We start from the raw sequence: 12367 nt of genomic DNA on the forward strand, positions 1-12367 counted from the left end.
TATATATATATATATATATATATATATATATATATATATATATATATATATATATATAATAAATAAATAAAAAAATAATTGTCTCGGAGCCTATTCTAATATATTAATAGAATTGACCGTTCACATAAGTTTGAGCTTATGAAGAATTTGACAATTTAACATAGTATTAGAGCCTTCGGGTTCAACTCCTGCCAGATAAAGATGTCCAATCATTCTACCTGTGCATTTCTATTCCTGCTGGCCACGTGAAAATGTCCAGTCCTTATACCTGTGTATTTCCAGTGTGTCCCGATGAAAGAGAGTGTTGACATATATGAGTGTTTCCGAGCCTACTCTAATATAGTAATAGAATTAACCTTTCACATAAGTTCGAACTTATGGAGAAATTGGCAATTTAACACATACAATATACTATTAAAGTATCTTTATTTCCAAAATCACTAAAAGTGTGGTTGTGGATATTGTTATCTGAGTCTGTGGATATATGTAAGATTTGATGATACTGAAATACTAGAGATGAAGTGTAAATTTGTCTCTATGTTTCTTGTCTAAAGCTAGTGTGAAGTGTGAAGTGTGAACAGAGGATCTATTCAGTGTGTAAATGTTTCAATTCAACCCTTCAATTTTCTAAAATGTCTTTAACTAATTCAACAGCAGCCAATTCTAAGATACTGATTGATAGAACAGATATATCAACATAACAATACAAAATCTGCACTTTCAGATACGTATGTAAAATGAAATATAGTATGTCCTTATTTCAAACTCACTGCTAAGTGCTAACAACTTGAAAGTCTCCTTAAATATGAATACACAGTAATTCAGCCTCCAAAACTGCTTATTCAGTGAAAAAGAAGAACTTCGTGAATGAAAACTCTATACATTCAACAAGAGATAAGGTCCACTTCCCAGTTGATAATGTATTTACTAGCACCTTAACAGTAGAAGTTTGGAGTCGTCAAATTCCTCTTTTACCAACCTCGTGGAATTTCAAGTATTAAATTTTTGTTCAGTAGTACTTGGTGAAGCCTGCATGATTCAATAACAAAATTCAAAACAAGCATTACAACGGGGACAGAAAATTAGATGTACAGAAATTACTAGAAAGATATTTACAAGTGGAATGTGTAAGCATACAAGAAAGAAATACCTAGACCATGCATATTATTTTAGAGACATAGAGCAGTGCCTCTGTTAAGGTTATCTGTGTTTAGCATTTTCTTGTCAGTGTGAACAGAACAAGGTCAGTTACCAATGCACAGGACAACACAAATGATATCTGAGGAAACTCTTGTAAAGTCATATCAACGAAATAAGCCTCATCCTAGCTTTGAGTAGCACTATAACTAGATAATGTTGGTCCTCACATCCCCAACTTCAGTGTAAAGTTTGTTCATCGTTACTTGAACTTAGTTAGCAGTGAGCACCAAAATTTCAGCTATGTGATGGACATGTGGTGTTTTTGAACTTAAAGGTTATGCACAAGAAGGAAAGCACTTTTATAACTGCATGTAATATAGTAGACTGCACTTTTATTACTAATGAAATATACTTACACCAACTGATGTCACAAAACTGCAAACCGCACATTTTACAGATCGTGCGCCATATTGGTACATCAACAACATTCGGCAGTTCCCACAGTTTACATGTGCAACTTGATTTGCTGCAACACAGTGTTACGTTTTATATACATTTTCAACAAGAGAAAAAAGAATGAAAGTGCAAGAATTAGAATAAAATTCTCTGATAGTTAAGTAGGAACTAATACAATTGACTATGAAACTGTCTAGCCAACTTATGTTTGTTTGAGTATATGAGATGATTTCTGATCAATCTTTCTTCACTAGGAGTAAGTAGATATAAAAGGAATTCTTGAATTAAAATCTTGATATGACATGTATTTTGCGACTTTTGAAGCAGGATAGCGGATAGATGTTCTGTATTCTTTTCTTTTTTCCTATGGCGATCAAACTTTAATCCTAATGCACAGAGGAGAGAAGCTGACAAACATATATGAACAGCTAATAGATCTAGTACCTTCCATGGCTAAGTTAACAGTGTGGCAACAAGAACATTGTACACTTGTTGCTCCACGTATGTACATCAATAAGGTGTGACATCCTCCACAGACCAGCTGAGCCATTTCAGTGCCTATTTAGAATTCGAAACATCAAAGAGCAGGAAAAAAGGTGAAAAAAAATTCAGAATTTAGATAGATCCGCAAAGAAGATATGCAGAGCAACATTGAAAAGGTATAAATAGACTGTACCAGGAGGAGGAACAGCTGTTACAGCATTGCAAACAGCACAACAGACTGACGTCGCTCCAACAGGATAGAGAAGAAGGTTTCGACAACCAGAACATACAAGTTGGCTCTGTGCACCTGAGGGGTGAAAAAAAAAATCTATTGACAAAATAAAAATCAAGGGGTCAATTCCCCCAATTGTTCTGCTTAAAAATACCAAGCAAGCCAAAAAGCTACATGGAAATCCTTCTTTGATTTAACTAACCAAAAATAGGATTAACACAACAATTTAAGCAGGAATGACTAGCTTTCTACTGAAATCAATAACTTCATCCAGTTGTGCAATTCCTCTAGTACTTTCTTTTTTAAAAATATATGACCTCTAGCTCTGTAATATGTTCGTAGGCAGTGGTTGATGTAGGAAGTAAATGAAATATCATAATACAGTAATACTGCCTGTGGCGAAACGTCCAAGCATATCTCATACCAACCAAATTATATTTCTTAATCCCAAGACTAAAAAGTTCTTTTATCCATCAAAAGACAAAATTTCATCACATTTCCCGATTTGTATGTCATCCTTTTGCAGGGCCATGCTAATCCTCTCTGTATCGTTCCAATTGCAGCGGATGTTTCCTAAGAGACAAAATGCTGTAAACGCCAAACTACAGAAAATTGAAAGGAGATACCATTAGGTGGCGGCAGAGTATATGGTGCTGGAGGAGTTGGATACGGAGCGAGAGGAACTGGCATTGCGTATCTATGAATGAATGTGTCCTTCTCCTCCAAGCTCTAAAAAGCTTGTAGGCTCAAACACAAAAGAAGAGAATCATCTTTCCCATCCTCATCTACTCTACACAAGTAAAAGAAACACAGGTAAGATAAGAAAGAGCACAAATAATGGTCAAGTAGTCTCAGTAAAATTCTAAAAATGAGCACAAAGTAAGTCATTTCCCATTACAGAATTTCCGATTACAATGAAAAGTAACCAAGTACGAAAAAAATCTAGTAAGTAGCAGAACATGCATACAGACAGTTAACCGTAGGGGTGTAGGGGTGTAGGACAATACAATTATTAATCACACTATGGACTCAACTCATTACATTGGAGATCGACTAAAGTACCACATATTATTTCAGAAATTCTATTAACAAGCATAAAGAAACAAAAGTGCTATAAAGGATATATGACAGAGAAGTCAAAACTAACACATGCATTTAAGAGAAAAAATATGTATCTTCTGTTTAAAGACACACATGAGAGCAGAATTTTAGAGGTACCCACATGCCCAAGCAGCACTTCTAGAGCAATGAAAAGAGTAGAAGTTCTGAAAATGTGGCAAACACATACCTTTGCAGATTGCAGATGAAGTGGATAGAGAGAGAAAGTAAGGTGTGTAAAATTGAGAAAATACACAAAGTTGTGTTAATAACTCAGTGGGAATGGATACTTTTACCACTTCCCTTTAATTTGTCTCAATGATAAATGCACTTTTCTTCTTCCATTTATGTAGGTGGTCTGGTGGTGTTTCAAGATCAGCTTTGTCAGAAACGAAAAAATGAGTTGGGGTCTACCCAGCCTTTCACTGTCTAGCTTTAATTTAGAGTAATCCACTGCATGCACGTGAGTTTCTACTTCACCATGTTCAATTCAACCACAAGCTCCATTACTCACTAACACAGTGAATGGTTTATAAGGAGACACGTATACCGACATGGCCATTTGGCTGTTCAAGATATGCATGCTACGGTTTGTGCAAAACTGCCAATACCGAATCATGCTTAGCTAGCTGGTACGTGGTCCTCTACGTCCTACGTCAATTCCAATAATAATCTCCTCCTCTTCTCTCTCTTAAAAGTATAAAACTCAGCTCACTCAGAAAGTATATGAGTATATCCCCGCATCGGCGCATCATATGGCTGATGTATCCCTCCATTTGGAAAGGTCACGGGTCTGAGTTCCATTAATTATGGCAGGCCATGGAGTAAGCCATGTCAGCTAATGTGTTAGAATAAAACTAGGCAAGTCCTAGTTGGATTAAACATCCATTTTCTCTAAAGTAGGAGAATGCCCAACGCACACCATTACGTCCACGAGTTGTGCATATCGATACATAATGCATGTTGACGAGCACAACTAAAAGTGTGCATTGGGCATTTCGATTGCCTCATGTTGAGATTATTCTACCTCATTTTTAGGTGTGTTCGACCAATCCCTCTCTATGAGCTTGAATATCTAGCAGTCGTGATTTGACACCTCAAATTTTTTTATTATTGTGAGATCGGAATTGTAAGTAGTTTTTTAACAAGATTTTATAACTGTTCCTGGAAGATGACTTTCCGATTTCTGTCCATTACGTATCCATCGGCTAGAAATTCTCCCCCCATTAGTGTATCTACAAATAGAACTAAGACCACCATATTTTTAAGAGTCAATTTTTACTGAAAAAAGGGAATGCAACATTTGTTTCCAGCTAAAGCAAAAGTATGTAGAAAGCAAAGCAAGAAAGCTTTTTGAAAATCTAGTACTGTTTAGTGATGTGGACTTTATCCTTATCCATAGCGTAGAGATCAGATGGTGGTTGAACTTTCGTTACTGCTTTTCATATAGGAATTAGGACCAACTCATTGTCATTCCTATAGGAGATCTGAAGTTTCTTTGATGGTGTACAACCAAATTTTTTGCTCGTATTAACAAGACAAGAAGTCGGATTGTGCGCTCTAAATTTGGTTATATAAATATATAGATATATTTCGTGACTAAAGTTCTGTGATATGGTTCTATGGAAAAGGTATGGTTCTATAGAATTAGTAGCGAAAAAAAAAAAGATATGGTTCTATAGAATGGTGGGACCAAAAAGAGTTAATGCAACCATGGGGATCTGTTACTCCCTAAAATGACACTTATTAACAGGATCTAGAGGCAGGACCACAGTCCACAGGACTCGGATGAATAATATAAAAACCAAAAATATTGAAGCCTTCTGGTCCTAAAATCTAACGGTTATTCATATTTTTTTTCAATCCAAAGATTTTTATCAATATAAAGAAAAAATTGCACCGGAGGCGCCAAGCGCTACAAGTTGTACATTTATTCGTCACATTGTTGTGCATAACCCGCAATCTTTTTTGAGTAACGAACTCATCAGAATGTGATGCCAAAAAACCAAAGATATCGAAGGCAAACTAGTTAGCATTATTGGCTGCCTTGCCCCCACCTCAAAAGCACTATTTACAAGCCCTACTATTCGAGAAACTCCAGTATCATCAAACATGTATGTTTGACCTCATACCAACGGTAAATCAAAACATTAAATTAATTTTTTATTATTTTTTTTGGGTAATATGACATGGCTTGTTCATTCTTTCAATTTTGCGCACTAATTCATTCGTTCCTTTTGGTATATGCATTTTTTATTGTAATTTTTTTTTTCTATGTTAGATATTTTGCCTGTGTTCCTAACGGCCCTATACAAGTTCATGAAAGAGACCAGGTCCCGCTTACGCCCAAGTTTTAACCCTACACCTCTTCTTAAATTCAAATTGCGACCAAGACAGCACGTTTTAATACCTTTAAATTCAACTTTATGCTTGTTTTGAAGTCTGTATCCTTCGTGATGGATGAGTAATTATTGTACCTGGCCAAATTTTTAGCTACATACAAGCTTTTGATGGAATTCTACCCTCTGCATTCCCTAAATTTTTTGAACGCTCTACAAGAGACGTAAAAACATTTAACATTGCTACATACACCCGACGCACTTACGCCTTGCTCTGCTATTTTTGGTTCTCACCAATCAGTGTCATGGCTTTGCAAAACCAAATAGGGGACCATAGTTTGGAGTCGCTTCACACTTTCATGTATTGTCCTACACTCCTGCAAAACTAAATGTGTTCTCAGCTAAGATAAAGACTTGAATGGCTCATAGAAGAGGCTTTAGGCACAAGTACAGATTAAGGTTTACGACTAACCAGTATATTTATTAGTACGATATTGAAAACCAAAGAAAGAAGGCATATACAACCAGAATACGGATGGCACACTACAAGGAAGTCAAGGAGGATGGGCAGCAGTGTTTCGGGATGTGAATGGGGTTGTAGTTGCAGCAGCACATGGCAAAGCAGACTATGATTCAATAGACTTGATTGAATTGCAAAGGCTTGAACAAGGGCTGAGACTTGGATTGCAAAAAGAATATCAAAGAATGAGGGCGCAAACAGACTCGACTTGTGTAACAGCGTACATGAAGGATAAGCGCAGCACCCATGGAGGGCACATCACATGATGAAAGAGATACATGACATGATAGAACAGCTAAAAGAATTTTCAATTATGCATGTATTTAGAGAAACAAATAAACTAGCAGATATACTAGCATCTACCTTACCTACTGTTAGTTATATAGAATATAATCTTAGTTCTTTTTCAGAGGATGTAAAAAAGATTATATATGATGATGTCACGGGCAAATAATATGTAAGAATGTAACTGAGCTATGATTTTATTATGAATAAAATAAGGGTAAGGGACCTCTCAAAAATCCTGCTTGCCGTTCAAAAAAAAAAAAAAAAAAAAAAAAAGAAAGAAACTGATAGATGAATGGATAAGAAACATGTCAAAAACTAATATATAAGCAAGTTTGTAAATTAAAATTTGTGTTCGACTTATTATCATCGAAAAAAAAAATGTGTTTGATAGGTTCAGACAAAAACATTGACATCATAGCCGTCATTATGTTATTATCTGAAAATATGCCTCAATGTCATCTGATTACAACTAACAGACTCACAGGAACAAAACGGACGAAAAAATCATTCTCAAAACTACCTTTTTTTAAAAAAAATCACTCACAACCAGTGTTCTACAAAATGTTAGGCGGCAGTCGGGCTGTGGGAGAGCGCCTAACGCCTAGGCCTTATAGGCAGTGTCTAAACAAGCTAGGTGCTAGGCGGGTTTTTCCTCTATACTACAAGAAATTAAGAAAATCATTTACCATAACTCAAAAAATAAACACAAACAAATATACATATTACAAAAATATGTAATAGTTGAAAAATATCGATTTCATATAAAAACATACTCTTTGTTATAGTGGCATATAACTTATATTAGACTTTAGTCTTTTAAACTCATTTAAATCTTAAGCTTATACGGGCCTTTAATTTTCGACATTTAATCATTTTAAATAATTTTCGACCTCTAGTCTGCCTATACCCGCCTAGTCAGTTCACCGATTTTTTAAACGACTTGGGCCTAGGCAAGTCGGTTGGGCACCGCCTAACTCCTAGAGACCGCCTAGACCAATTTTTAGAACAGTGCTCACAAGGACCAGGTAGATGAAAAGTTTATGTATACCCTTGACATGAAATAATAAACGGCCCGACCCAACATATATAGTATGAACCATTGTTCATACCTCAACATGAGCTATGAACAATCACCGTTCATACTTTAACATAATGTATGATCAGCGAGAACACCATCTGGGATATGAACAATTACTGTTCTTACCTATTAGAGTAGGGTCCGGTTCTAGGGACTCAAGTGTTTTTTACTCAAAGTTTACTCAAATTTTTGACCGCCAGATTAACATCATCTAACGGTTCCTTATTAAACTTTGTTGGTTGATGTCATGTAGGACTCACCAATTTTACTTCAGTTTTTCTTGTTTGTCCAACTTGTTCCAGTAATCATGTTCTTCACCCCCTTCTTCTTTCTCTCCCATCCGCTTCACAACACCCCCTCACCAATCACCATTGTTGCTACTTGGTTCCCAATAATGTAACGCTTCGATTTTTTACCAGAGAATAGTTGAAAATTAAAGCAGATTCATTTTCATGAAACCAATTAAAAGGCCATTACCATTATCTCTCTTGTACAAAAACTCAACAACTTTTGCAATTCTTCTATTGTTTTTTTTGTTGTTATCACTTAAGACTAAAGAGGAAGAAAATCATTGAAACAATGAAGCTCATTTTCTTCAATTGACAATTAATTGTGACTCATTATCATTTCCCACAATATATTTAATTTCATTGAAACCATAACATCTTTAAAATTAAAATATAACCATCATTATGGGTTATGATTTGGATGTCAGTAAACAGTGATAGTAAGGTGTTGTGAGAGAAAGAATAGTGAGAGTGGTTGGCTGGTTGCGTGGTGCTGTAATGGGAGCAGAGTGAGCAAAAGAGAGAAGGAGAAGAAAAAGTAGAGAACTCTGTTTGGCGAACGAAGTAAATTGAGTGAGTCCCACATGACATCACAAGAGAGGGAATAGAATTGTTTTACCTGTGCAATTGAGAACCATTAGATTAGATTAGATGATGTTAATCTGGCGGTCAAAAAATTGAGTAAACTTTGAGTAAAAAAAACTCGAGTCCCTAGAACCGGACCCCAGATTGAACAATTATTGTTCACACCTATGAACATGAACTATGAACAATCATTGTTCATACCTATTATAATGGAGTATAAACAATCACTGTCACTACTAAAAAATAAATGCTAACTCAGATTTAAACAGAATCAACACAACAACATGATTTGTAATGTCGGTTTCGATAAAACTAACACAATTGAAACTTTTGTATGTCGTTTTTCAGTGAACTGACATAAGAAACATGTTTCTAATAAATACCGACACAATAAAGTTGGTTGTGCCGGTTTCTTATATACATGACACAATCTGTTTTTCTGAACCGACACAACAACCCTTTTTTTAGTAGTGTGACTTCAACATAATGTATGATTAGTGAAAACACTTATTTGGGCTCCATGAACAATCATTATTCATAACTCAACATGAGATATGAACAATCATTGTTCATACCTCAACATATTGTATGATCATTCCCGTCAAGGCCACTGGTGAGGCAGTACCCAGTCGAATTTTCAACCAGGGCCCTGGGATTAATCGAGGTGCGTGTAAGCTGGCTTGGACACCCAGTTAGCAAAAAAATAAAAATAAAAATAAAAGCTCCTATTAGAGTATGAACAATCATTGTTAATTCCTATTTTGGGCTCAACATGAGCTATGAACAATCATTGTTCATACCCTCAACATAATGTATGATCAGTAAAACTCATAGTTCGTGATTTTGATGGAATTTGAATATTTCAATTTTTGAGAAATTCGGAATTCCGATTCAAGGGTTGAAAAATATGGAATTTTATAATGTACTTGAAATATAGTGGAATAAGGGCCAGAATTCCAGATATTCCAAAATTTTGAACTATGGTAAGAACACCTATTGGAATATGAATAGTAATCGTTCATACATATTTGGGTTATAAATAATCACTGTTCATATCTCAACATAATATATGAGATGTGTTCACCTATTTGGGGTACCTCAACATTAGGTATAAACAATTCATACCAAAAACGACATAAAGGCAAACTCAAAAAACATTAATTATAAATCCGGACTATTTGTCTTTTACAAATTATTTTCACATGAAAATCGTCATTGTTAGTGATTTTGAAAAAGGACTATCCTAGAGAGTGATTTTGGCTGGAAATTGGTCTTCTAATTTATTGTTACAGTTTCTTGTTACTTACTTTGTCTTTTGTCTTTTTTTTTTGCTCCTTTTCAATTCTTTTTTTTCTCTTTTGTTTTTTTTTTTTGTGCGTGATAATAGCTTAATTAACTAAGAACAGGACCTAAGAGCGAGTCCAATGGAGAGCTGCTAAAAGGCGCCACATCAGCTAAATAGCAGGAGAGTCAAATTTGAAAGCAGCTAAATAGGAAAACCGTTCCAATGGAGGGATGAAGATAAGATGCTAAAGGGATACGGACGACATAGTTTATGTCGTCGGTCCATTAGTTGCAAACTTAAGTTGAAATTTTTTTGGACACAGTTTCTGCCATCCATCAAAATTTAACACATGGACAGCAGAAACCAGTGGCGGAGCCAGGAATTTAAGTGAGGGTGAGCCACCCAGAAACCAAGCATAAATATATATATATATACACTAATTTTTTTTAACTAAAAATTCAAACCCGATCACAAAACAAGTATATTTCAAACATAAAAAAATCATATAAAATGATTGCAATAAGTGTAATATAAAAAAATGATAAAAAAATAAAAAAAAAAAAAAAATCCTAAACAAGTACTTCTTCATAGTTGTCCTCGGTGGCCTTCTTTTTTGTCATCCTTCTTCATCTTTTGGAAACGTTGCAAGATCAACTCGGTATCAATGATATCAAAAACTTCTTTTTCAATATATGTTATTAAACAATCATTCAATTATTCATCCGCCATCCGTTTGTGCAGACGATTCTTTATGATATTCATAGCAGAAAATGTCCTCTCCATGTTAACAGTAGCAACAAGTAAAATCAGCGCCAACTTAATCAACAAATAAAGTACACAATGTCTTTTTTCATCTCGACCATTTTTTTGGCTAGGCCACTAATTCTATTTACTTTACCAAACTTAGTATCGGAACGCACATCAATGATATAATTCTCAAGTTGATCCCTAATTCCATCTGATCTATCTCTGAAAAATTATCGGGATAAAGTCGAGCAAAATTGAGCAAAATGAATCAATTTTTGCTTATCGAAAGTAGCAAATGATTTCGCTTTGAAGAGGATCCTACTTCAACACTAACAACATAATATGTGTTACTAGTTGGTTGAGTAGGCAACGACTTTTTTTTTTATCAAATACTTTAGTATAGCTATTTAAACAATTAAAATAAACCACCAATCAATTTAATTGAAATTGCACGAATTAAAATAAACCACCAATGATGTGCACAAAATAAAATAATAATCACAAATATATAAAAATCTAAATAATATAGTTTAAGAATCGGTACAAAAAGACGACAAAAAATTAAATAATATAAAAGTTATCTAGTTACCTACACAAAACCGGTAGGTGTAAAAGTGTTTGTTTGGATAGAAGAGTAGGAGACTTAAATTTTAATATACAGTAATAGAGAATAGAAGAGAAGAGAAATAAAATACGTGAGCGGTTTTTTTTTTTGGTACTGTTCTCACTTCTCACGAGTCACGCATCACCACAATTCATGCGCATTTTGGTTTCATTTTTACTTTTTCCTTTTTACACATTAAGTACATAGTAGATCAGCACATGCCCATTCCTTTTTTTATGCTTCTTAATTAGCACTTGCGCCTGATAAGTGATAACTAATTTTCTTTTTTGGGTCAAGTTAAGGGTACGTCATGGTATACCCTGGCCCCCCATGGCTCCGCCACTGGCAGAAACTATGCCGTCCGTCTCCCGAAACTTATTATAGCAGCTGCTAGTGAAGGTCTTAATTTTGGGCTGAATTTATAACTCCTTCCAAATTTCAGAGCCTTTTAGCAATCCCATTAGAAACACATTTTGGTAGTTGGGGTATATTTACCTTTAGCATCCCATATAGCACCCATTGGACTAGCTCTAAGAAGACCGGGTAGATCCTCTAAGTTAGAATAGCTAAAAGTAATCAGAATAACTCGTAGTAGTTATTTTCGAAAGATATATCGGCCTCTCTATGCCTGTGTAAAACTGTGTAAACCAAGCAGTTCTTAAAGAGATCCTTACTCTTTAGATTGATAAAAACTACGATTCCACAAATGGCTCCTTGGCACATGGCAATTGGGCTCGTGGCTCGCCTACACCAGATCCAGATAAATTTCACGTCTGGATCATACAAAAGAATCAGAACAAGAGTCTACACGAGTCCGGAACAAACTCAGGATCCACAATAGGTCAAGGATATTCTGGGATTTCTCGAGGATCTTCAACACAGGCTTAAGAGTATAATCTTAATTACATTGTATAAGTTATTTTTGTGGTTCTCAAAATCTCAAACAGAGGTCTTTTCCTAGAACTTGATATACATTAAAAGGTTATTTTCTAATAGTCTTTTCCTAGAACTTGAACAAGGTGGAACTAGCAGTGTTGCTAGTGATAGTTCAAAAAAAAAGAGGAAGAAGGTAGTTGATGAAGAGGAATCTGATGGTGTGCAAGAGTTAATTGGTGTGGTGAAGAATCTAGTGACACATATGGAGCTTGAAAGGATTGAAGTGAAGAAGAACATGGAGTCCTATTCTATGTCTATATGCATGGGTATTCTGAATTATCTAAAAGAA

The 12367-nt window shown here is 35.1% G+C and overlaps 1 protein-coding gene and 1 non-coding gene across 5 annotated transcripts; both read right to left on the reverse strand.

Moving 5' to 3' along the window:
* Window positions 1-690: 690 nt before the first annotated feature.
* LOL1 (lsd one like 1) lies at window positions 691-3820 on the reverse strand. 4 transcript variants are annotated; one of them, XM_086603999.1, is made up of 6 exons: window positions 3600-3820; window positions 2938-3101; window positions 2273-2386; window positions 2041-2154; window positions 1557-1666; window positions 691-1029 (listed from the first exon to the last, which is right to left on the reverse strand). In XM_086603999.1, the coding sequence occupies exons 2-6, from the start codon at window positions 2999-3001 to the stop codon at window positions 991-993; spliced, it is 441 nt and encodes a 146-aa protein (XP_086460125.1). In that variant the 5' UTR covers window positions 3002-3101; window positions 3600-3820; the 3' UTR covers window positions 691-990. The 4 variants fall into 4 exon arrangements, with proteins under 4 accessions (XP_086460125.1, XP_086460129.1, XP_086460135.1 ...); XM_086604003.1 differs by having other exon boundaries at window positions 2938-3096; window positions 3600-3739; XM_086604009.1 differs by lacking the exon at window positions 3600-3820 and adding an exon at window positions 3534-3594.
* Window positions 2794-2893, reverse strand: LOC147524678 (U6 spliceosomal RNA). Its single transcript, XR_015206191.1, has one exon. It is a non-coding gene; the product is annotated as a U6 spliceosomal RNA (small nuclear RNA).
* Window positions 3821-12367: the final 8547 nt, after the last annotated feature.

The sequence above is a fragment of the Coptis chinensis genome, chromosome 1 (assembly GCF_015680905.1).
Source record: "Coptis chinensis isolate HL-2020 chromosome 1, ASM1568090v1, whole genome shotgun sequence".
NCBI classification, from domain to species: domain Eukaryota; kingdom Viridiplantae; phylum Streptophyta; class Magnoliopsida; order Ranunculales; family Ranunculaceae; genus Coptis; species Coptis chinensis.